Below are 27,134 nucleotides of genomic sequence, written 5' to 3' on the forward strand. Positions count from 1 at the left end.
ACTAAACATTTCAAATCAATTAATTAAATTAACACGTTATTTTTGACAGCACTAATGAACAATAATGTTGACATCTCTTTGGACGCAAATAAAAATTCATGAACAGACGCTGATATATGGGAAGCACTCAGAGCCTTCATGAGAGGTCACATACTCTTGTACACTGCGCAGAAAGCCAAAGAGAAAAGAGAAAAATTAGTGAGGCTTGAAAATGATTTGAGAAAAATGCAACAGGATCATCACTCTACCAAATCTTATGAAAATATTAATTCCCCGATATAAAAAATGGACAAGATATTGTAATAATATATGTACAAGCACATTGGTTTTTCATAATAGTGATAATAGTGAGAGTAATAGACAATAGTGATAATAGTGATATTAGTGCAGGCCATAGTGATATTATGAAAAACTTCTAGCTTGTATAAAGCAAAGAAAGAAAGAAAATACGAATAACTTTGTATATTCAATATTAACAGAAGATAGTAGGCAACTGAATGACTCCAAAGCCATAAACACATCTTTACAAAACTGAACGCACCGAAGAAAATGTAGCAACTACAAACTTCCTGTGTGGAATTCCTTTCCAAAACTAAAAGATGATGACAGAAAACAGCTGGATGCCCTGAGAGGGAAGTTCTCCAAGCTATTAACTCCCTACAGAATGGAAAAGCCCCAGGACCATCCATTCCCAATAGATTACTTAAAAGCATTTTCAGGGAAACTACTGACTCGTCCAGCAAACATGATCAAAGAAGCTCTAGAACTGGGGTGGCCATCCCTGGTCCTCGAGAGCCGCAGTCCTGCACGTTTTAGATGTTTCCCTGCTCAAACACACCTGTTGTCATGATGAGGCTCTGCAGAAAGCTTGACAAGGAGCCACTAATTGCTGTCAGCTGTATTGATGTGAGGAGACATCTAAAACGTGCAGGGCTGCGGCCCTCGAGGACCAGGGTTGGCCACCCCTGCTCTAGAAAAAGAAAAATGACCAGAAAGTCAGGCAAGGACAAACAGACCTGTGACTCGTACACACCTCTCAGTCTCCTACATGCAGGCTATAAGGTCTCATCAAAACTAATCACCTGCAGACTGGAAAACACAACATCTAAGATAATTCAGTCTGATCAAACAGAGTTTATGAAAAATAGACATTGAGCTGACAGTGTACTGCTACACCCAGTGGACACAGCCCAGAAAAAGAGCTAATGCTAATCATATATTCATGGATGCAAACAAAGCTTTTGATCAGACTGAACCAAGCTTTCAGAAGTTCTCTCTCGCTGTATCTCCTTGTCCCGGGGACGTAGGCAAGGCTGCCCCAGCTCACCTTTACTTTCTGCATTAGCAGTTGAACCATTAGCAACCTCTCCATAACAAGATCAGTCACGATGAACACAGAATATCACTCTACGCTGATGATCTATTGCTGTATATAACTGAACCATGATCTTCAATACTCCCACTACAGAGTAAAGTGCAGCCTCTGGCGACAAGTTAAATCAAAGTAAAAGGGAGATTCTCCCATTAAATATAAAACACAGGAACATCAGATCCCTAACGGGTTTAAGTACTTGAATATAAATATTGGCTGAACAAAGGATCAACTATTTAAAGATAATTTTATAAAACTACTCGAATAAACAAAATCAGATTTTCAAAGATGGATGGACCTTCCTCAGTATACCCCTCATCAGCAGAGTAAATTCAGTAAAAATGAACGTTCTATCTAAGTTCCCTTATTTATTTATTTGCAATTTCGTTGTACCTGTTACAATGACAATAAAGACAATTTGAATTCTGATTTATTCCAATATATCCCAGTAAAGATAAAAAAAAAACAACAACATTCTTTAAAGAAATCAATAAAGCAGTGAGCCATTTTCTATGGCCAAAGAAAACCCCTCGAGTTAAACTAAGGACTTTACAAGCTCCATACCTGAAGGGTGGACTAAAGCTTCCAAACCTCAGGAACCAGGTTTCAGGCTTCATGCAGAAAGGAGCGAGGCGAGATGCTCTATTGGAGCAACACGAGACGACGACCACTTCTTTAAAAATGATCCTATTTTTATGTACTAAGAAAAAGTGGCCACTTTTTTCACAGAAAACCTTATGAAGAGTATGGCAAGAATCTCACTCAGTCTTAGACTGAGATATTTCCTTCCTCAAGAGGACCCCCTATGGGGTAACCCAAATATGTTAAGTCATATTGCTGACTGAAAATTACAAAGGTGGAACAACAAAAACATTAAAACAGTCTCTGATCTATATATAAATGACACCTTTGCCAACTTTCAGCAACTATGTCAAAAATGTAACAATCACAAGCAGGACTTTTTAAAAATTCCTACAAATATGCCAGGAGGTACAAGAAAATAGTAATTATTATTTTCCAGAAATATCGAAAGAGACTTCCCTTGAAACGTGCCTGTTTAATAGACTGCCCACTACATGCAAAGGACTTATGTCATTGATATATGGAATTATTAATGGAAAATCTCCTGGCTACGACATAACACCCACCAAAAGTAAATAGGAACCGATGTCTACAATGAGAAGGCTCGGCAACGTCTCTTAGAGCAATCGCAGTCTGTACTTGTCTCCACAAAACACAGACAAATTCAATTTAACATACTCCAGAGAACATATTATACACCATGTAGGTTAAAAAGAACTGATAGCAGCGTATCAGGAGTCGCCCTGTGTTGGAGCTTTAAGATGAACTGTAACATTGACGACAAAGATTATTTCCTTTGTTTGTTTGTTTCTCGTTCTAATATTTATTGGATTTTATTCTTTTTTGTTGTTAATTTTACAAAAAATATAACAGCAATAGACATGATTATATATTCCAAGTGAAGAAGCAGATTTGTGTTTTCTTTCTCACATTTCTTTTTCATAGCTGTTGTTAATGTTTTGATGCTTGTTTGAAACACACATGTTCATAAGACTGTGGGTTTCCTTGTAATGTTCATATTTTCCTAATGAAATAAATCTTTTTTTTAAAAACCTGTGTGTGTGAGTGTGTGCGTGTGTGTGTGTGCGTGAGAGAGAGAGAGAGAGAGAGAGAGAGAGAGAGAGAGAGAGAGGGAAGAGGGGAGGCAGCTCTTCTCTTCCTGTACCATTAATACTGATGCCTGCAGGCAAACGACAGGGTCGTACTGTAGAACCCCCCTGCAGGGCACCCGCTGATGTCAGCCCAACACAGGGAGGGAGGGAGGGAGGGAGGGAGGGTGAGGCAGAGTGAGGGAGAGGAGGGAGGGAGTGAGGAGGGAGGGTGAGGCAGTCCACAGCGGCCGGCTGAAGGGAGGGAGCAGCTCCTGCTCTGCTGCTCTGCTGCTCTGTTGCTCTGCTGCTCGGTGCACAGAGGGAGAAACACTGCAAGTTGACAGCCGAGGCTTTCCACAGCGACTCTTCCACCTCCTCCTCCTCCTGCTCCTCCTGCTCCTCCTGCTGCTCCTGCTCCTCCTGCTGCTCCTCCTCAGTGCACGGTCTCCCTGCTGGCAGAACGAAGCACCTGCTCCGCTCCTCCTGCTCCTCCTGCTCCTCCTGCTGCCCTGTGGTGTCTGCTCCATGCCGGGATGCGGACCCAGCAGGGCTCGGGGGGGGGCGTGCCTCTGGCGGGGGGCAGCAGCAGCAGCAGCGGCAGCTCAGGGCCGTCGCCCGGGTCCGAGTCAGACGGAGCCAGCCCGACAGGCGGAGGGGGGGACGGCATGGTGGACGAAGGTGTCGGGGTGGGTGGATGTATGGGTGGAGGTGGTAGTGGAGGTGGAGGTGGAGGCAGCCTGGGAGGAACTCTGAGAGGCGTCCTGTCTCGCTACTGGAGCCTGGAGAGTCTGCACTCCACCACAGGTAAGCTCCACGCTGCAGACACGGGTCCTCAACATGTCCCAGCCTGTCTCTGTCTCAGCCTGTCCCTGTCCCAGCCTGTCCCTGTCCCAGCCTCTCTGTCTAAGCCTGTCCCTGTCTCAGTCTGTCTCTGTCCCAGCCTGTCACTTTCTCAGCCTGTCCCTGTCTAAGCCTGTCTGTCTCAGCCTGTCCCTGTCCCTCCATTTCCCTGTCTCTATCCCAGCCTGTCTCTGTCCATGTTCAGCCTGTCCCTGTTCAGCCTGTTCCAGTATGTCCCTGTTCCCACCTGTATCTGTCCCAGCCTGTCCCACTTTCAGCATGTCCCTGTCACAGCCTGTCTGTCCCAGCATGCCCTTGTCCTAGCCTGTCACTGTCCCAGCTTGTCCCTATTCTAGCCTATCCCTTATCCAGCCTGTCTGTCCCAGCTCGTCTCTGTATCAGCCTGTCCCTGTTGTAGCTTGTCTCTGTTCCAGCCTGTCCATAATCCAGTCTGTCCCTGTTCCAGCCTGTCCCTGTTGTAACCTGTCTCTGTTCCATCCTGTCTCCGTCCCAGCCTGTCTCTGTTTCAGGCTGTCCCTGTCCCAGTATGTCCCTGTCCCCGCCTGTATCGGTCACAGCCTGTCCCTGTTGTAGCTTGTCTCTATTCCAGCCTGTCCCTGTTGTTGCCTATCCCTGTCCTAGCCTGTGGTCAGTCCTCCATCCTGCAGCACTCAGTGATGGGTGGTGGGGTGGGTGGGGGCTCTGTAACCATCCATCCATCACTAAACAGGGCTTCCTGGGAAATAGGTCACAGTGGACGAGGCGTCCCGCCTGGAGGCGTCTTGGTGCTTCTACCTCTGCCGGAGTCACTGACTCACTCAATGGCCTCTCTGATACTGACACCGTGCTTTATCTGCCGCCAGCGCCTCGTCTGCACTCGTCTAAACTCATGGAAACTCTTCAAAGCTCGTCTACACTCATCTACAATAGTCTACACTCGTCTACAATCGTCTACAATCGCCTACAATCGTCTACACTCATCCCAACTCGTCTAAACTCCTTTACACTCGTCTACACTCGTCTACATTCATCTAAAGTCGTTTACATTAGTCTACAATCGTCTACAATCGCCTACAATCGTCTACAATCGTCTACAATCGTCTACAATCGTCTACACTCGTCTACACTCATCTACAATCGTCTACACTCGTCTACAATCGCCTACAATCGTCTACACTCATCTACAATCACCTACAATCGTCTACAATCGTCTACAATCGCCTACAATCGTCTACAATTGTCTACAATCGTCTACACTCGTCTACACTCATCTACAATCGTCTACACTCGTCTACAATCGCCTACAATCGTCTACACTCATCTACAATCACCTACAATCGTCTACAATCGTCTACAATCGCCTACAATCGTCTACAATTGTCTACAATCGTCTACACTCGTCTACACTCATCTACAATCGTCTACACTCGTCTACAATCGCCTACAATCATCTACACTCATCTACAATCACCTACAATCGTCTACAATTGTCTACAATCGTCTACACTCATCTACAATCGTCTACACTCGTCTACAATCGCCTACAATCGTCTACACTCATCTACAATCACCTACAATCGTCTACAATTGTCTACAATCGTCTACACTCGTCTACACTCATCTACAATCGTCTACACTCGTCTACAATCGCCTACAATCGTCTACACTCATCTACAATCACCTACAATCGTCTACAATCGCCTACAATCGTCTACAATCGTCTACACTCATCCCAACTCGTCTAAACTTCTTTACACTCGTCTACATTCATCTAAAGTCGTTTACATTCGTCTACACTTGTGTAACCTCGCCTACTCTCGTCTACAATCGTCTAAACGCGTCTACAATTGTCTCCACTCGCGCAATGTGAAACGTTCCTGGCAACTGTGTGTGTTTGTGAAAACGTGCTTTCTGCATTTTTAAGGTTTGGTTCCCTGGAAACCTGGAAAATGTGGAACCCTGGAAAATGTGGAACCCTGGACAATGTGTGAAGCAGGACTGGAGTTAAATGGTGCAGCAGTTTGTTTCTATGATGTCTGAAGCTTGAGACTTGAGAGAGAAACTAGCAGTTCACAGTATGTCTTCTGCTCCTCTGTGACTACAGGGGGCGCTATAGCTCAGTTGGTAGAGTGGGTCTCTCTCACTCGGGAGGTTGCAGATTCAATTCCCATCTCTGCCATGATTACATGCTTGAAGTGTGCTTGGGCAAGAAAAACTGCTCCCATTGGAGTGACAGCACCTTGCATGGCTGCAGCCTCCAGTGTGAGTGGATGTGATGAGCTGTGTAAAGCTGTGGGCCTGATCACACTGCTAGAAAGTACATGAATCCATTTACAGTCATGCAGGGTTGTTAGAATGTGTGCTGCAGCATGTTACACATTGTTTGTTTGTCTAATGAACCCACATGTACGCATGCACACGCACACACACATGCACACACACAGCCCTGGGAAAGCTGCAATGAAGTTGTGTTTTCAGTGGCTTTGACCACCATTGTTGGGTAAACAGGCCTTAATCCTCCCTCTAGTGGCCTGGCATGCAAAGTCCAGTTTTATATTGTGGTGGCTCATGATGGCGCTGTCTGCAACATGTGTCTCCTGCTGTCCAGGACCTGACGTTGTTTCTGTCCTCAGTGAGCCACAGTCATGCTTTTCCACATGGAAGTAGTTAAAGAGAGTAAAAGTACATCTGTGATTTTCTTTTGCTGGAATGATAATTATTATAATTATCAGTTATAATGATTTAGAGTGAGTGTGCTCCAAACCACAGGAAGAGTGCATCCTGTTGAAGAGCGATGTCCTGTTGCTGTTCCTGTTTGTGATGCTGTTCCCTGAGCTGTTCCTGTTTGTGCTGCTGTCCCCTGAGCTGTTCCTGTTCATAGTTGTGCTGCTGTTCCCTGAGCTATTCCTGTTTGTGCTGCTGTTCCCTGAGCTGTTCCTGTTCATATTTGTGCTGCTGTCCCCTGAGCTGTTCCTGTTCATAGTTGTGCTGCTGTTCCCTGAGCTGTTCCTGTTTGTGCTGCTGTTCCCTGAGCTATTCCTGTTCATATTTGTGCTGCTGTTCCCTGAGCTATTCCTGTTCATATTTGTGCTGCTGTTCCCTGAGCTATTCCTGTTTGTGCTGCTGTTCCCTGAGCTATTCCTGTTCATATTTGTGCTGCTGTTCCCTGAGCTATTCCTGTTCATATTTGTGCTGCTGTTCCCTGAGCTATTCCTGTTCATATTTGTGCTGCTGTTCCCTGAGCTATTCCTGTTCATATTTGTGCTGCTGTTCCCTGAGCTATTCCTGTTCATATTTGTGCTGCTGTTCCCTGAGCTATTCCTGTTCATATTTGTGCTGCTGTTCCCTGAGCTATTCCTGTTCATATTTGTGCTGATGTTCCCTGAGCTATTCCTGTTCATATTTGTGCTGATGTTCCCTGAGCTATTCCTGTTCATATTTGTGCTGCTGTTCCCTGAGCTATTCCTGTTCATATTTGTGCTGCTGTTCCCTGAGCTATTCCTGTTCCTGTTTGTGCTGCTGTTCCCTGAGCTATTCCTGTTCATATTTGTGCTGCTGTTCCCTGAGCTATTCCTGTTCATATTTGTGCTGCTGTTCCCTGAGCTATTCCTGTTCATATTTGTGCTGCTGTTCCCTGAGCTATTCCTGTTCATATTTGTGCTGCTGTTCCCTGAGCTATTCCTGTTCATATTTGTGCTGATGTTCCCTGAGCTATTCCTGTTTGTGCTGCTGTTCCCTGACCTATTCCTGTTCATATTTGTGTTGCTGTTCCCTGAGCTATTCCTGTTCATATTTGTGTTGCTGTTCCCTGAGCTATTCCTGTTCATATTTGTGCTGATGTTCCCTGAGCTGTTCCTGTTTGTGCTGCTGTTTCCTGAGATGTTCCTGTTGCTGTTCTTATTTTTGCTGCTGGTCCCTGAGCTGTTGCTGTTCCTATTTATGCTGCTGTTCCCTGAGCTATTCCTGTTTGTGCTGCTGTTCTTGTTTGTGCTGCTCTTCCAAGAATATCAAGAATCATCTGTATTGGTGAAGTTTGTAACTGAACATATGGATGAGTTGTGATGTGTGTTGATGTGTTATACAGCGGGACAGCATTTCCATGGAATTTCTCTGAACGCTGAGCGATCTCGAGTGTTTGAACTGTTCAGTAGCTGTTGGTAGAATAACTGGGGTGTGTGGAGTCATTTCTTTTTAAACTCAGTCACTGACCTGACTGGTTTTACACCCTGAGTGAACACCTGCCTCCACCAGACGCACCTGAGACACTGATTTCCTCCTGCGTGGTGCACCCTGGACACGTCTCTCAGAGCAAAATCCACAACTGAATATAACAAATTCTCACAATTCGCCATATTTCTGACACATTAATGAAAATGACGATGCGCCACGGCTCACAGCAGCCCGCCTGAAAAACTTCATCAACCATGTTAATTGCACTTAAAAAAAAAAATTAACTCAGCATCAGCAAATGTTTCTTAGCTTTGTCGAGGTTGCAGGAAACAAGCCATGACGCTACTGTTGCTCTCTGGTACCAATGCCGACATACCGTAGACACGGAGGGCTTGTATCACATTATGTCTTCTGTTTAGCGGCTGTGGGATCTTGGAGGGTCGTTGGCATTAAAGCTGGCTGCAGGCAGAAAGTTAAAGTGAGGATCCACTTTGCGCACAGCTCCAGTCTGCGTTCACATCAAGCATGAGGCTGCCAATAGAAAACTAAACTGTTCAGTCCAGACTGACGCTTTTCCTGCTCCACTTTTTCACGCTGCAGGTCAGGTTGTTTCTTTGTTGAATTTTGACTGGACGACGTGTTGTTTCGCCAGTCATGAACTTTAAATCTGTGGGGGTGTACTGTACGAGCGGAGCAGCTTTGACGTAATTATGTCAGATGCACTCAGGCTCAGGCTCCGACTACGGTGTGGGATGAGGCTTAAAAAGGTAGAGCAGTGCATTTTTTTACCAACAAATTCCACTTTATTTCATGTTGTTGTGCAGCTCATGGGCCAGACAGGTGGCTCAGCCTATTGAGGACCCCTGTTCTCTTGTTTGCTGTAGCGCTAACCGCTACAGGAACAGCAATAGTGACAGCTACACAAATAGCTACAGGAACAGAAACATGAATAGGAACAGCTAAAGTCAGAGCAATGGCTATAACAACAGGAACAGCAACAGCTACAAGAACAGCAATAGCTACAGGTACACGAATGGCTACAGGAACAGAAACAGCTACAGGAACATGAATAGGAACAGCTAAAGTCAGAGCAATGGCTATAACAACAGGAACAGCAACAGCTACAAGAACAGCAATAGCTACAGGTACACGAATGGCTACAGGAACAGAAACAGCTACAGGAACATGAATAGGAACAGCTAAAGTCAGAGCAATGGCTATAACAACAGGAACAGCAACAGCTACAAGAACAGCAATAGCTACAGGTACACGAATGGCTACAGGAACAGAAACAGCTACAGGAACATGAATAGGAACAGCTAGAGTCACAGCAATGGCTATAACAATAGGAATGAGAACAGCTTGTGCAACCACTACAGGAACAGCTACAACAGCAGGAACGGCTACAGGAATAGCTACAACTACAAGAGCAACTGTTCCAACAGCTGTAGCTGTTCCTGTTCCTTTAGCTGTAGCTATACCTGTAGCTATACCTGTTCCTTTAGCTGTAGCTATTCCTATTGCTGTTCCTTTAGCTGTAGCTGTAGCTATTGCTGTTCCTTTAGCTGTAGCTGTAGCTATTCCTGTTCCTTTAGCTGTAGCTATCCCTGTCGCTGTTCCTGTAGTTGTTCCTGTAGCTGTAGCTGTTGGCTGTGAGCTTCCGTACAGTGTGTCCAGTTTGACTGAGGGTGGGAGGCCCAGGGAGCTGAGCTCAGTGATGCAGCAGTGAAACGGTGGTGTTGCTGGTGAAGAGGCATGAACACCAGAAGTGACTGACGTGCTGAGGAGTGACAGGCATTCCTAACATGAGGACCAAGAATTCTTTCATTCTCTCAAGTCTTCATGTGGTGTCGCCGGTCTCTGCAAAGGAAACAGTGTTCTAGGCATTTTACTGTATTTTTCAAACCTACATCTCCTTTACACACACACACACACACACACACACACACACACACACACACACACACACACACACACACACACACACACACACACACACACACACACACACACACACACACACACACACACACACACACACACACACACACACACACACACACACACACGCACACACACAGACGGACGTGTTCCAGGTTTGTGAAGAATCACAGGTTTTGAGTTCAATCATCCCCGAAACAGAAACACTTTTAAATCCAGTTTCTCTCTATTAAGATGATGGAGCTCTAGATTGTTCTGGATCAGTCTACATGTGGCTTCGTATTCCAACCAGTGGAACATTGCTATAAATAGACCAGAGCTATAAATAGACCAGAGCTATAAATAGACCAGGTTGCTTCATGTGGTTGGAGCAGTTCGATGCTGCTTCATGTGGGTGGAGCAGGTTAGAATTGCTTCCTATGGATGGAGCAGGTTGAGGTTACTACATGTGGATGGAGCAGGTTAGAATTGCTTCCTATGGGTGGAGCAGGTTGAGGTTGCTTCATGTGGATGGAGCAGGTTACCGTTGCTTCCTATGGGTGGAGCAGGTTGAGGTTGCTTCATGTGGGTGGAGCAGGTTACCGTTGCTTCCTATGGGTGGAGTAGGTTGAGGTTGCTTCATGTGGGTGGAGCAGGTTAGTGTTGCTTCATGTGGGTGGAGCAGGTTGAGGTTGCTTCCTATGGGTGGAGCAGGTTGAGGTTGCTTCATGTGGGTGGAGCAGGTTAGTGTTGTTTCATGTGGGTGAAGCACTTTAGAGTTGCTTCATGTGGATGGAGCAGGTTGGAGTTGCTTCATGTGGATGGAGCAGGTTGGAGTTGCTTCATGTGGATGGAGCAGGTTGGAGTTGCTTCATGTGGATGGAGCAGGTTGGAGTTGCTTCCTGTGGGTGGAGCAGGTTAGAGTTGCTTTCTCCTGGCGGTAGCAACAGTGAAGCTTCCAGGAGTAGTTGTAGTTTCATCACATCATCTTCAGTCGTCAGTCATGGTAAAGAAGTGAAAACTGCAGGTGAAGCTCGTCAGTCATGGTAAACGACTGAAATCTTTTCTTTATTCAAATTGAATCCCGATTCTCTCACAAAGAGGAGACTTTGTGAAAACTGCAATATTTTACATGGTTATAAAAATGCTGCAGTTTAAATATGAAACTTTTCTGGAAAAAAAGAAAAAAGATTAGTTTTCATTTGAATGGTGTAAATGAAGTTTAAAACGTCTCTCCTTCAGGAAGGGAACAAGGTGGTGGAGGATCTTGAAAACTTGTTTTGCACGTTGTATTTTGTCCGGTTGTATTTAATTCTATCCTGTGTTTCCGAGGCACATTGAACGCACCATCACTGTCCTCCCCTGAAGCTGGTGTAGCCAGCCAGCCCACACTGGAGGTCCAGAGCAGCATGAAGCAGGGAGAGGAAAGCTTGGAGCACCGAAACACTTCAAATCAGGTGTTAGAAGAACTGCAGCTTTTACAAGAAGGATGGTAAACTTGACAAGACGCAGGCTGTTTGTAAAGAATGAACATGTAGACTACCTCTTCTTCCTGAACACGTAGACTACCTCTTCTTCCTGAACACGTGGACCAACTCATCTTCCTGAACACGTGTTCTAACTCTTCTTCCTGAACATATGGACCAACTCTTCTTCCTGAACACGTCGACTACCTCTTCTTCCTGAACACGTCGACTACCTCTTCTTCCTGAACACGTCGACTACCTCTTCTTCCTGAACACATAGACTACCTCTTCTTCTTGAACACGTGGACTAACTCTTCTTCCTGAACATGTAGACTACCTCTTTTTCTTGAACACGTGGACTAACTCTTCTTCCTGAACACGTAGACTACCTCTTTTTCTTGAACACGTGGACTACCTCTTCTTCCTGAACACGTAGACTACCTCTTCTTCTTGACCACGTGGACTAACTCTTCTTCCTGAACACGTAGACTACCTCTTCTTCTTGAACACGTGGACTAACTCTTCTTCCTGAACATGTAGACTACCTCTTTTTCTTGAACACGTGGACTACCTCTTCTTCCTGAACACGTCGACTACCTCTTCTTCTTGAACACGTGGACTAACTCTTCTTCCTGAACATGTAGACTACCTCTTCTTCCTGAACACGTGGACTAACTCTTCTTCCTGAACACGTGGACTAACTCTTCTTCCTGAACACGTAGACTACCTCTTTTTCTTGAACACGTGGACTACCTCTTCTTCCTGAACACGTAGACTACCTCTTCTTCTTGACCACGTGGACTAACTCTTCTTCCTGAACACGTAGACTACCTCTTCTTCTTGAACACGTGGACTAAGTCTTCTTCCTGAACATGTAGACTACCTCTTCTTCCTGAACACGTGGACTAACTCTTCTTCCTGAACACGTGGACTAACTCTTCTTCCTGAACATGTAGACTACCTCTTCTTCCTGAACACGTGGACCAACTCTTCTTCCTGAACACGTGTTCTAACTCTTCTTCCTGAACATGTGGACCAATCACTTCTTCCTGAACATATGGACCAACTCTTCTTCCTGAACATGTGGACTAACTCTTCTTCCTGAACACGTCGACTACCTCTTCTTCCTGAACACATAGACTACCTCTTCTTCTTGAACACGTGGACTAACTCTTCTTCCTGAACATGTAGACTAACTCCTCTTCCTGAACACGTGGACTAACTCTTCTTCCTGAACACATAGACTACCTCTTCTTCTTGACCACGTGGACTAACTCTTCTTCCTGAACACGTAGACTACCTCTTCTTCTTGAACACGTGGACTAACTCTTCTTCCTGAACATGTAGACTACCTCTTTTTCTTGAACACGTGGACTACCTCTTCTTCCTGAACACGTCGACTACCTCTTCTTCTTGAACACGTGGACTAACTCTTCTTCCTGAACATGTAGACTACCTCTTCTTCCTGAACACGTGGACTAACTCTTCTTCCTGAACATGTGGACTAACTCTTCTTCCTGAACACGTAGACTACCTCTTTTTCTTGACCACGTGGACTAACTCTTCTTCCTGAACACGTAGACTACCTCTTCTTCTTGAACACGTGGACTAACTCTTCTTCCTGAACATGTAGACTACCTCTTTTTCTTGAACACGTGGACTACCTCTTCTTCCTGAACACGTAGACTACCTCTTCTTCTTGAACACGTGGACTAACTCTTCTTCCTGAACATATGGACTAACTCTTCTTCCTGAACACGTCGACTACCTCTTCTTCCTGAACACGTAGACTACCTCTTCTTCTTGAACACGTGGACTAACTCTTCTTCCTGAACACGTGGACTAACTCTTCTTCCTGAACACGTGGACTAACTCTTCTTCCTGAACACGTAGACTACCTCTTCTTCTTGAACACGTGGACTACCTCTTTTTCTTGAACACGTGGACTACCTCTTCTTCTTGAACATGTGGACTAACTCTTCTTCCTGAACACGTAGACTACCTCTTCTCCCTGAACACGTGGACTAACTCTTCTTCCTGAACATGTGGACTAACTCTTCTTCCTGAACACGTCGACTACCTCTTCTTCCTGAACACGTAGACTACCTCTTCTTCTTGAACACGTGGACTAACTCTTCTTCCTGAACATGTAGACTACCTCTTCTTCCTGAACACGTGGACTAACTCTTCTTCCTGAACACGTAGACTACCTCTTCTTCTTGAACACGTGGACTACCTCTTTTTCTTGAACACGTGGACTACCTCTTCTTCCTGAACATGTGGACTAACTCTTCTTCCTGAACATGTAGACTACCTCTTCTTCTTGAACACGTGGACTAAGTCTTCTTCCTGAATACGTAGACTACCTCTTCTTCTTGAACACGTGGACTAACTTCTTCCTGAACACGTAGACTACCTCTTCTTCCTGAACACGTCGACTAGCTCCTCTTCCTGAACACGTCGACTACCTCTTCTCCCTGAACATGTAGACTACCTCTTCTCCCTGAACATGTAGACTACCTCTTCTTCCTGAACATGTGGACTAACTCTTCTTCCTGAACACGTCGACTAACCCTTCTTCCTGAACATGTGGACTAACTCTTCTTCCTGAACACGTGGACTAGCTGGTCTTCCTGAAAAAACCACATGAAATAAACCACCAGGTTAGGTGTAGCAGTGACAGTTGTATTTTCTTCCCGATTTGTGTTCTGGTCAGTGCCACACTGTCTTACCCGGAAAACGTGCATTCTGATTGGATAGCGTCACCTAATTCCTTGGGATTCCCTCGAATGATGTAGTCGGGAAACTCCTCATTGTCCATCATTTTTTATTTTTCACTTCCGTCAACATTGAGATCATATTAAAAGACATATTAAAAATGGACTAGACACATAATGGACACATAAAAATGACTTCAACAGATTAAGTGACGCTTTTGAAAAGTAAAAGTATTTTTGATTACTTTGACTTTCTAATCCCGAAATTTCCAAACTTTTTATGGTTCAGAAAAAAGTTGACTGAGCAGGAAGAGGAAGAGGAAGAGGAGGAGGTTGAGGAAGGAGAGGAGGAGGAGGATGAAGAGGAGGAGGAAGAGGAGAAAGGAAGATGAAGAGGAGGAGGAGGATTAGGAGAAGTGACAGGGACAGGATTAGATTTGTTATTGACTAATATAATAAAAATACATGACACACCAGGTTATTACAAAACCATGTATATGGATAAAAAGTGACTAATACAATAAATATTGTGTGGTAGTAGGTAGTATGTAGTAGTATGGTAGTAGGGCAGTAGGTAGTATGTAGTAGGTATTATGTAGTAGTATGGTAGTATGTAGCAGGTAGTATGCAGTATGTAGTTGGTAGTAGGTAGTATGTAGTATGATAGTATGTAGTAGTATGGTAGTAAGTAGTATGGTAGTAGGTAGTATGTAGTAGTATGATTGTAGGGAGTATGTAGTAGTATGGTAGGAGATAATATGTAGTAGTATGATTGTAGGGAGTATGTAGTAGTATGGTAGGAGATTGTATGCAGTAGTATGGCAGCAGGTACTATATAGTAGCATGGTAGTAGGTAGTATGGTAGTAGGTAGTATGTAGTAGTATGGTAGCAGGTAGTACATAGTAGTCTGGTAGTAGGGTAGTATGTAGTAGTATGGTAGTATGGTAGTATGTAGTAGGTAGTATGCGGTAGGTAGTATGTAGTAGTATGGTAGGAGATAGTATGTAGTAGTATGGCAGCAGGTCGTATGTAGTAGTATGGTAGTAGGTCCTATATAGTAGTATGGTAGTAATATGGTAGTTGGGTAGTAGGTAGTATGTAGTAGGTATTATGTAGTAGTATGGTAGTATCTAGCAGGTAGTATGCGGTATGTAGTATGCGGTATGTAGTAGGTAGTATGTATGGTAGTAAGTAGTAGTATGGTAATAGGGCAGTAAATAGTATGGTTGTAGGTAGTATGTAGTAGTATGATTGTAGGGAGTATGTAGTAGTATGGTAGGAGATCGTATGTAGTAGTATGGCAGCAGGTAGTATGTAGTAGTATAGTAGCAGGTACTATATAGTAGTATGGTAGTAGGTAGTATGTAGTAGTATGGTAGCAGGTAGTATGGTTGTATGTAGTAGTATGGTAGTAGTGTAGTAGGTAGTATGTAGTAGTATGTAGTAGGTAGTATGCGGTATGTAATAGGTAGTATGTAGTATGGTAGTAGATAGTATGTAGTAGTATGGTAGTAGTGTAGTAGGTAGTACGTAGTAGTATGGTAGTATGTAGTAGGTAGTATGCGGTATGTAATAGGTAGTATGTAGTATGGTAGTTGGTAGTATGTAGTAGTATGGTTGTAGGGAGTATGTAGTAGTATGGCAGCAGGTAGTATGTAGTAGTATGGTAGCAAGTGCTGTATAGTTGTATGGTAGCAGGTAGTATGTAGTAGTATGGTAGTAGGGTAGTATGTAGTAGTATGGTAGTAGGGTAGTAGGTAGTATGTAGTAGTATGGTAGTAGGTAGTATGTAGTAGTATGGTAGTAGGGTAATATGTAGTAGTATGGTAGTAGGGTAGTAGGTAGTATGTAGTAGTATGGTAGCAGGTAGTATGTAGTAGTATGGTAGTAGGGTAGTAGGTAGTATGTAGTAGTATGGTAGTATGTAGTAGTATGGTAGTAGGGTAATATGTAGTAGTATGGTAGTAGGGTAGTAGGTAGTATGTAGTAGTATGGTAGCAGGTAGTATGTAGTAGTATGGTAGTAGGGTAATGTGTAGTAGTATGGTAGTATGGTAGTAGGTAGTATGTAGTAGTATGGTAGTAGGGTAGTCGGTAGTATGCATTAGTATGGTAGTAGGGTAGTAGGTAGTATGTAGTAGTATGGTAGTAGGCAGTATGCAGTAGTATGGTATTGGGCAGTATGCAGTAGTATGGTATTGGGCAGTATGCAGTAGTATGGTATTAGGGTAGTAGGTAGGGATGCTCGATATTGGCTTTTCTACCGATATCCGATATTCCGATATTGTCCAACTCTTAATTTCCGATACCGATATCACCGATACCGATATCACCGATACCGATATATGCTGGCTTTTTACATCAAAACATAAAGCATATGTGAATCAAACATGGCTTTCCAAATGTACACACTGAGAAAAATAAGAGAACAACAACTTAAATTATGGAAAAAAGTGCCATATTTATTTAGTGTTAGAGAGAAACCTCAACAACAAACTCAACAACACCACAGACAATATTAAAAAAGGAAGAGGCATATCTTCAGTCCATTAGTTGTAAACAGTCAATGAATGAATAACTGGACATAACTTGTCAAATAATAGACTCAAACTGGCTCAATCTCTTTTAAGAGGAACAAAATAGTGTAAATATAAACAAGAAAGGCACAGAAATGCTCACAAAATTAAAACAGCCCTCCTTTAAAGTGCAACAAAAACAAAGACTGAAGTTGACTCGTCCATATAACTGGTCTATTTCTTTCCCCATGTCCTCGTGTGTAAGAGGTACATTGTTCTGTATGAATACAAGCATCTCAGCATCTCAGCAATGTATGAGATTTCTCTTCTCATCAATGATGTGGGTACCAGTGCTGAACACTGGTTCACTGTCAACACTGGTGCAGGGTGCAGTCAGGTACTGGTACCAGTGCTGAACACTGGTTCACCGTCAACACTGGTGCAGGGTGCAGTCAGGTACTGGTACCAGTGCTGAACACTGGTTCACTGTCAACACTGGTGCAGGGTGCAGTCAGGTACTGGTACCAGTACTGAACAGTGGTTCACTGTCAACACTGGTGCAGGGTGCAGTCAGGTACTGGTACCAGTGCTGAACACTGGTTCACTGTCAACACTGGTGCAGGGTGCAGTCAGGTACTGGCACCAGTGCTGAACACTGGTTCACCGTCAACACTGGTGCAGGGTGCAGTCAGGTACTGGTACCAGTACTGAACACTGGTTCACCGTCAACACTGGTGCAGGGTGCAGTCAGGTACTGGTACCAGTGCTGAACACTGGTTCACCGTCAACACTGGTGCAGGGTGCAGTCAGGTACTGGTACCAGTGCTGAACACTGGTTCACCGTCAACACTGGTGCAGGGTGCAGTCAGGTACTGGTACCAGTGCTGAACACTGGTTCACTGTCAACACTGGTGCAGGGTGCAGTCAGGTACTGGTACCAGTGCTGAACAGTGGTTCACTGTCAACACTGGTGCAGGGTGCAGTCAGGTACTGGTACCAGTGCTGAACAGTGGTTCACTGTCAACACTGGTGCAGGGTGCAGTCAGGTACTGGTACCAGTGCTGAACGCTGGTTCACTGTCAACACTGGTGCAGGGTGCAGTCAGGTACTGGTACCAGTGCTGAATGCTGGTTCAGTGTCAACACTGGTGCAGGGTGCAGTCAGGTACTGGTACCAGTGCTGAACGCTGGTTCACCGTCAACACTGGTGCAGGGTGCAGTCAGGTACTGGTACCAGTGCTGAACACTGGTTCACTGTCAACACTGGTGCAGGGTGCAGTCAGGTACTGGTCCAGCAGGGAAGAGGGCCTGGTTGAGCCTCCAGTCCTCCACAGACATTTCATTCACGGGCTTCTCCTTCTTAGCCACGAGTCCAGCGTGTTGTATTTGTTGTTGTTAAACGTCATCAAGCGCGCGCCTGTAAACATCCCGTGTTGCGTTCATGCACACTCAGAAATTCCATTATCGGTTGTAAAAATCCGATACCGATATTTCCAAATATTACATTTTTAAGTCAATATCGGCCGATCATATCGGCCCTCCGATATTATTGGACACCCCTAGTAGTAGGCAGTATGCAGTAGTATGGTAGTAGGGTAGTAGGTAGTATGTAGTAGTATGGTAGTAGGCAGTATGCAGTAGTATGGTAGTAGGCAGTATGCAGTAGTATGGTAGTAGGGTAGTAGGTAGTATGTAGTAGTATGGTAGTAGGCAGTATGCAGTAGTATGGTAGTAGGGTAGTAGGTAGTATGTAGTAGTATGGTATTAGGCAGTATGCAGTAGTATGGTATTAGGGATTATGCAGTAGTATGGTAGTAGGGTAGTAGGTAGTATGTAGTAGTATGGTAGTAGGCAGTATGCAGTAGTATGGTAGTAGGCAGTATGCAGTAGTATGGTAGTAGGCAGTATGCAGTAGTATGGTAGTAGGGTAGTAGGTAGTATGTAGTAGTATGGTAGTAGTGTAGTCGGTGGTATGCATTAGTATGGTAGTAGTATCAGGCTCAGACCCACCCCTCCCTACACGCAGAACAAGCGCTGTGCGTAGGGCCCCGCGATCCATGGGGGGCCACATTTTGCGCAAGTGAATTGAATTTCCCTCGGGATCAATAAAGTATCATCATTCTCTGCTAATGCACAAAGGATGCGCTGCATTTTGCTGAGAGGCGCGTAGAACACCGCCACCAAGTCATCCTGAGAGAGAGAGAGAGAGGGAGAGAGAGAGAGAGAGAGAGAGAGAGAGAGAGAGAGAGAGAGAGAGAGAAACAAGAGACGCAATGATTGAAAGCACGAAGCGTCACCATCTGACCAATCAGCAGTCAGATGGGCCGGCAGGCAGTTGTTTCCAGGTGGAGAGTAGAGAGAGAGAGAGAGAGAGAGAGAGAGAGAGAGTAGAGAGAGAGTAGAGAGAGAGAGAGTAGAGACAGAGAGAGTAGAGAGAGAGAGAGAGAGAGAGAGAGAGAGAGAGAGAGAGAGAGAGAGAGAGAGAGAGAGAGAGAGAGAGAGAGTAGAGAGAGAGTAGAGAGAGAGAGAGTAGAGACAGAGAGAGTAGAGAGAGAGAGAGAGAGAGAGAGAGAGAGAGAGAGAGAGAGAGAGAGAGCGCTTCCAAACATCAATACGATTCTGGAGCTAGCAAAAGAAAGAAAAAGTCCAAACAGTCAGAGGCTCGTGCTTCACTTGAAGGTGGAGATGTTGTTGAAATATAAAAGAAAAAACTGTTTATGCCACAAAGTTTTTTTTCAGACGTGTGGATCTGTAAAGTTCTTGTTCCACTGTTGATAGAGGCTGTTCATTTGATTAGTTACTAATTGTAATTTATTATTATTATTATTATTATTATTATTATTATTATTATTATTATTATTATTATTATTATTATTATTATTATTATTATTATTATTATTATTATTATTCTGTTATTGGAAGGGGGGCCCCAAAATAAAATCCTGCTTAGGGTCCCCACTTGGCCAGGGGCGGCCCTTATCAGTCTGGTTGAAGGAATATGAACAATATACTATGGAAAGTGTCACTTTCAGTTCCTCATTGACAGTGATTGTTGTTGTTAAACTGTTTACTGTTTACGTTGTGACAGTGTGATAAAACTAGTTCCAAATGTGAGGAACCGATTCCTGTTCCTTATGTTGAATCTGGTCCAAAATCCCAATGCTGTTTTTTCTCTTGTGCTTTTTAAGAGGACTAAAAGAAGAAGCATAAAGTGAAGCATAGTTCTACTAGAGTATAAGCAAAATGTGAACTTTTTGTTAAATGTGCTGCTTATGAGGACTGAAAAAAGAATAAATCCTCTGCCTCTTGTACCACATATAACTGCAGCTTCTTCTTTTCTATTTACAATGTTGGAATCGTTTCTTTACATCATGTTGAATCGTATAGTATCCCACCAAATCACATTGTATCACATTGTGTAGAATTTAATCGCCATCAAATTAATATCAAATCTCATGGAATCGGGATCAGGGGTATATCGCATCGCATCGTGAACCGAGGTGTATCGTATCGCCAGGGGATTCAATGAATTGCTAAAGTGTAGTACCGCTGGTAGAGCATCGAGGTGCGTATTGAATCGTTGTCAGTGATGGACAGTCTTACTTTTAAAACGTTTTTCAACTTCTATTGGTGTTTGAAAAGCCACCCCTACACTACCACCCACTCCTGCTTTTATCAGATCATTCAAACACAAACACAATTACATCACATGCTCCACAGTGCCAGATAACCCTCATTTTTCAAAATTGCATGAGTAATAGTTAGAAGATGACTCCAGACTTTACTGCCGCTGTGTTGACAAATGTCCCTCTGAAAACACAGCCCCTGATGGCGACCTCACAATCTGCCTGACAACCAACCAAGCAATCAGCTGTCTGCTTCGCTCTCATTGGCCTTCCCTCAACATGTGACCCTTTTCCTGCGTTCTCATTGGTGCCCCGAAAAGAGCAGAAACAGAACCAGATGCATCATTTTGTGCAGAGTGACGTTGTATTGATGGAGAGAAAAGAGAGAAGTTGAGGTGAGTTTACATTTTTATTCATTTCATCTAAGCACAATATGTCAATATTGTTAATTAAGAAATAATTTGCTAGTTTAAGACATCATGTTGTCTTGGCTAGAATCATCACTAACTCAGTACAACGTGGGATGTTAAGATGGGGCGGGGTGGGGGGGTGGTCAGGTGGTCCGTTACAATTAAGATTTGGGCGGTAGTCACAGTTTAGCCATTGTTCCACCACTGGAGCAGGAGGTACGGTACGGCAAAGTTGTGAACAATGAGGGTGGTGAAGGAGGAGGGTGGTGAAGGAGGAGGGTGGTGAAGGAGGTGGGTGGTGAAGGAGGAGGGTGGTGAAGGAGGAGGAGGAGGGTGGTGAAGGAGGAGGGTGGTGAAGGAGGAGGAGGAGGGTGGTGAAGGAGGAGGGTGGTGAAGGAGGAGGGTGGTGAAGGAGGAGGAGGAGGGTGGTGAACGAGGAGGCTGGTGAAGGAGGAGGAGGAGGGTGGTGAAGGAGGAGGGTGGTGAAGGAGGAGGGTGGTGAAGGAGGAGGAGGAGGGTAGTGAAGGAGGAGGGTGGTGGAGGAGGAGGGTGGTGAAGGAGGAGGGTGGTGAACGAGGAGGGTGGTGAAGGAGGAGGAGGAGGGTGGTGAAGGAGGAGGCTGGTGAAGGAGGAGGAGGAGGGTGGTGAAGGAGGAGGGTGGTGAAGGAGGAGGGTGGTGAAGGAGGAGGAGGAGGGTGGAGAAGGAGGAGGGTGGTGAAGGAGGAGGGTGGTGAAGGAGGAGGGTGGTGAAGGAGGAGGGTGGTGAAGGAGGAGGGTGGTGAAGGAGGAGGGTGGTGAAGGAGGAGGGTGGTGAAGGACTCAGGGAAGTGTCGGGCTAAGTTCCTGGCTTTACCCAGCTGCAGCTCCGTGGCCGTCGGAGTTGCTCTCTGTGACCAGTCACATCTAGGTCTAGGTCAGATTGACAGTTTCCAGCCCAATCACATCTTAGAACCCGCCCATTCCAATAAAAACCAGCCCAAACCACGAAGTTGCATGTACCATGAACTAGTCCAATACATGTTTTTCCTGCCTGACGTAAACAAAAATATCCCAATTGGCAACACTGTGTGACACAGGACAAACTTTCTTATTGTAGCAGCGTCCAGCTTCCTCTGAAGCTCCGCCCCTGTTCCCGAGAGGAGGAGCTCCTGCCGAAGCTCCACCCCTCCTGTTACTGAGAGGAGCGTCTGCATCTCGTTAAACCACCGCCATGTTGTGTTGCACCAACGTTTCAATAAAGCAGTTACCAAAACAAGCTGTGAGCGCAGCAGCATGAGAACAACAGGAGGCAGTCATCACTACCAATCGGCAGACGGCTGCATTGTTGCTCCTCGCAGAAGTTACTGAAATTTAATTCAAGTGGATTCAACTTTATTTTTATCATGCCCAATAAAAAAATCCTTTCATTGTAGTCTTGTAGAGAAACCGAACAAATGAGCAAGCATCAGCGACTGTGGAAAGGAAAAACTCCTCATCAAATTCACTTGGGTTGATAACCGGATCAATGACAACATGTTTATGTGAATGTAAACAACAAAATGTTGTATGCATTTTTTTATGCTACCTTACATTTGAAGAAATATGTCAACTGTGAACAGAATTGTTTTCTATTACAATTAATCTTAAGTGTTCTTTTCTTGCAGCGCTTGTCTCCGCCACTCCAGGATCAGGGATCCGAACCCGACTCCCTTTTGATTGTCCTGGGCGCCAGAGGCCAACGACTGGAAGTAGTGATGACCACAGGCTTTATCTGTTGAAGCCAGACTGGTGGCTAATGTTGCTGCTATTTGCAAAAACACCATGTTCCAGTGTCTTTTTGCACTTTTTGATAAATGTTAAGTATTTAAACTGTTTAACTTACTATGTTGAAATTAATTTTGGGACTATAAATGTATTTTTATTGATAAGTATTTAAATTGTTAAACTTACAATGTTAACATTTAATTATTAAGTCCAAAAATGCATTCGTTCACTTTGTTACAATTAATTGTTGGACTTCGTAATTGAACATAGTGTTTTGATGATAATGAAAGTGTTTAAACTGTTCAATTTACTGTATCACAATGTCTTCGCACTTGTTAATTGAATGTTATATTAGATTAAATGGTTAAACTTACTGTGTTGCAATATTCTGCAGTATGTGGGTCGAGCTTAACTGCACTGTGTGGGCCAGAGCCTGGCCAGACCCAGGAAATCCAGTCCGCGAGCAGAGAAGCAGCAGGGAAACACTATGGACTCATTTCAGCAACAGTAAAGCAGACATGGATCAGAAATGGATCAGAAATCTCCGATCTGTGAATTACGTCGTATCAGAATCCGATACCAATACTGGATGGGATCAGGATCACGGAGAGCACTTCATGTCAGAAATGTTGACCTGAAGAGACTCTGTGCACGGCTCAGAGGCTGCAGCTGACTGGCCGGTGTGAAGGATGGCAGTTTGTGTGTGTGTGTGTGTGTGTGTGTGTGTGTGTGTGTGTGTGTGTGTGTGTGTGTGTGTGCGCGCGCGCATGGTGAACAGTCACCATAATAACCCTAGTTCAGGGAATCTCAACCCTTTGACCTCTGATTCCCTGCTCCCAGTACAAAGTTACCTTGTTAATATGAACACATTCATTTCAACTGATTGGAGTCTTGGTTTGGTTTGTATTCAATAAGTCAGTCAATAAGTCTGAGATTAACAAGGTAAAATGATGTGAAACAAAAGGAGACAAACCTCTATGATGTCTTTATCTGGTGGATGTAATCCTGCTCTCACACGCACTGAACAGCAGAGCAGAGAATTGTGTGTATTCTCTCAGTATTAAAGCCTAGAGTCCACTGTTCCATGCGGTGTCTGGGTGTGTGATCCCCACCGCCCTGACCCCCACCCCCACAGCCCTGACCCCCACCACCCTGATCCCCACCACATCCAGCCTGCTCTTGTAAAGCTTATTCTCGCCTTAATTTTGCCTCATATCCACTCTCCTCTGTCTCCAGGGTGATTCGTCTTCTCTCTTCTCCTCACAGGAGGTGAAACAGTACGAGTATTTTTAGCTCATCAGGCAGGTAGTTAGAAAGTGACAGCTCACACACTTCACAGGGAACACACACACACACACACACACACAAACATGCCGTGTGTTGCCATGATGTGTGGTGATCTCCATGGTTACAATCTAAAACAATCAATATGTAATAATGGTGTGAATGGGGGCAGTGGGGCGATATACGGGGCAGTGAGGGTGATATATGGGGCAGTGGGGGTGATATATGGGGCAGTGGGGGTGATATATGGGGCAGTGGGGTGGTATATGGGGCAGTGGGGGTGATATATGGGGCAGTGGGGGTGATATACGGGGCAGTGGGGGTGATATATGGGGCAGTGGGGTGATATATGGGGCAGTGGGGGTGATATACGGGGCAGTGGGGGTGATATATGGGGCAGTGGGGGTGATATACGGGGCAGTGGGGTGATATATGGGGCAGTGGGGGTGATATACGGGGCAGTGGGGTGATATATGGGGCAGTGGGGGTGATATATGGGGCAGTGGGGGTGATATATGGGGCAGTTGGGTGATATATGGGGCAGTGGGGTGATATATGGGGCAGTGGGGGTGATATATGGGGCAGTGGGGGTGATATACGGGGCAGTGGGGGTGATATATGGGGCAGTGGGGTGATATATGGGGCAGTGGGGGTGATATACGGGGCAGTGGGGGTGATATATGGGGCAGTGGGGGTGATATACGGGGCAGTGGGGTGATATATGGGGCAGTGGGGGTGATATATGGGGCAGTGGGGGTGATATATGGGGCAGTGGGGTGATATATGGGGCAGTGGGGGTGATATACGGGGCAGTGGGGTGATATACGGGGCAGTGGGGGTGATATATGGGGCAGTGGGGTGATATATGGGGCAGTGGGGCGATATACGGGGCAGTGGGGGTGATATATGGGGCAGTGGGGGTGATATATGGGGCAGTGGGGTGATATATGGGGCAGTGGGGGTGATATATGGGGCAGTGGGGTGATATATGGGGCAGTGGGGGTGATATATGGGGCAGTGGGGTGATATATGGGGCAGTTGGGTGATATATGGGGCAGTGGGGTGATATATGGGGCAGTGGGGTGATATACGGGGCAGTGGGGGTGATATATGGGGCAGTTGGGTGATATATGGGGCAGTGGGGTGATATACGGGGCAGTGGGGGTGATATATGGGGCAGTTGGGTGATATATGGGGCAGTGGGGTGATATATGGGGCAGTGGGGGTGATATATGGGGCAGTGGGGGTGATATATGGGGCAGTGGGGTGATATATGGGGCAGTGGGTGTGATACTTGGGGCAGTAGGGTGATATATGGGGCAGTGGGTGTGATACTTGGGGCAGTGGGGTGATATATGGGGCAGTGGGTGTGATACTTGGGGCAGTAGGGTGATATATGGGGCAGTGGGTGTGATACTTGGGGCAGTGGGGTGATATATGGGGCAGTGGGTGTGATACTTGGGGCAGTAGGGTGATATATGGGCAGTGCGGGTGATAAATGAGGCAGCAGGGTGATATATGGGGCAGTGGGGGTGAAACATGAGGCGGGGGGGGTGATATATGGGATAGTGGGCATGATATGCCCCTCTGTCTCAGCGGTGGTGCTCCCTGACGACTCGTTGTGTTTTTGCCCCTCTGTCTCAGCGGTGGTGCTCCCTGACGGCTCGTTGTGTTTTTGCCCCTCTGTCTCAGCGGTGGTGCTCCCTGACGGCTCGTCAGACAAGCCGGGGCTCGGGGAGGATCTGGGCAGCGAGGAGGATCTCTTGTACGAGGAGTTTCGTGGCTCAGGTCACCGCTTCGGACATCCAGGAGGAGGCGGCGGAGAGCAGCTCGCCATCAACGAGGTACAGTCCAGCATGGCGGTCCTTGTACGGGTCAGAGACGATGTAATCAGCTGCGGAGTGCTCTGAGGATATGTACTGCTTTATTTTGTAAAAGAAGAGTAAAGTACGGTCTGGGGACCCATCCTAAGCTCACATTGCTTTGGGCTCCAGCTGGGACTTGGTGGGACCAGAGTGTGAGGTGTTGACCCGGGGGCTCTGGCTCAGGCTGGACCCACACCAGCTCCTGGAGCCATGGCCCATTTTAGCCAACCCTTGGCCGGGCTGGCTCCGTCGGGGCTGGCCGTCCTCTGCTGCCTGGTGCTCCTGGTTCACTCCCCCAGGGCCTGTGGTGCCTCTGGCTCCCTGGGGGGTGTGCGACATGGACATATAATGTTTTGGTTTTTTAATCTCATACTACTATAACAAAGCAGCCGGTGGATCCCGATTGGATCCTGAACACCTGCTACCCACAATGTCTGTGGAGCTGCTGAATATCATGTAGTATCATGGAGTCACTGAGGGGAGGACCGCCTCTCATTTTATTACACTGAAAGCTCTGGGTGCTACCAGTCACCTGGTTCAACCCTTCACCTGGTTCAACCCTTCATGTGGTTCAACCCTTCACCTGGTTCAACCCTTCATGTGGTTCAACCCTTCACCTGGTTCAACCCTTCACCTGGTTCAACCCTTCATGTGGTTCAACCCTTCACCTGGTTCAACCCTTCATGTGGTTCAACCCTTCACCTGGTTCAACCCTTCATGTGGTTCAACCCTTCACCTGGTTCAACCCTTCATGTGGTTCAACCCTTCACCTGGTTCAACCCTTCATGTGGTTCAACCCTTCACCTGGTTCAACCCTTCATGTGGTTCAACCCTTCACCTGGTTCAACCCTTCACCTGGTTCAACCCTTCATGTGGTTCAACCCTTCACCTGGTTCAACCCTTCACGTGGTTCAACCCTTCACCTGGTTCAACCCTTCACCTGGTTCAACCCTTCATGTGGTTCAACCCTTCACCTGGTTCAACCCTTCACGTGGTTCAACCCTTCACCTGGTTCAACCCTTCACCTGGTTCAACCCTTCATGTGGTTTCAGCGTTCTCCTGGTGCCTCAGCAGAGCTCTCTGATGAGAGGAAACAACAGGCTGGAGGATCGCTGGGTTGTTTGGTTGTCGTGGAAACCACTTACGGTCTTTGCAAAGGGTGGGTAGGTTGTTAAACCTGCAGGACATCCTGAGAACATCCTGGAGAACATCCTGCAGAATGCTTTGAGAACATCCAGCAGAATGTCGTGTTGAATACAACCCCTGGCAAAAATGATGGACTCCCGAGTCCCGGAGGTTCATTCAGTTGTTTAGTTTCGTAGAAAACAAAGCAGATCATCGACGTGCCACAAAACTAAAGTCATTTAAAATGACAACTTCCTGGCTTTAAGAAACACTAAAAGAAATCAAGGAAAGACCTTGTGGTCATAAATAACAATAACTTTTTTAGATCAAACAGACGGAAAAAATGATGGAATCATGGAAAAACATGACAGAGGCCATTTTCTAATCCCCTTATTGTCCATACTGGTG

The 27,134-nt window shown here is 45.7% G+C and overlaps 1 protein-coding gene across 1 annotated transcript in view; it reads left to right on the forward strand.

The window, feature by feature from the left end:
• Positions 1-3,578: 3,578 nt before the first annotated feature.
• arhgef4 (Rho guanine nucleotide exchange factor (GEF) 4) overlaps positions 3,579-27,134 on the forward strand; it is a gene marked incomplete at both ends in the record, with an annotated part of 103,981 nt that continues 80,425 nt past the window's right edge. Inside the window, 2 exons of the mRNA XM_080515152.1 lie at positions 3,579-3,849; positions 25,429-25,580. Coding sequence (XP_080371278.1) covers positions 3,579-3,849; positions 25,429-25,580 — 423 coding nt within the window. The remainder of the gene's footprint in view (positions 3,850-25,428; positions 25,581-27,134) is intronic.

The sequence above is a fragment of the Blennius ocellaris genome (genome assembly GCF_963422515.1).
Source record: "Blennius ocellaris genome assembly, chromosome: 19".
NCBI classification, from domain to species: Eukaryota; Metazoa; Chordata; class Actinopteri; order Blenniiformes; family Blenniidae; genus Blennius; species Blennius ocellaris.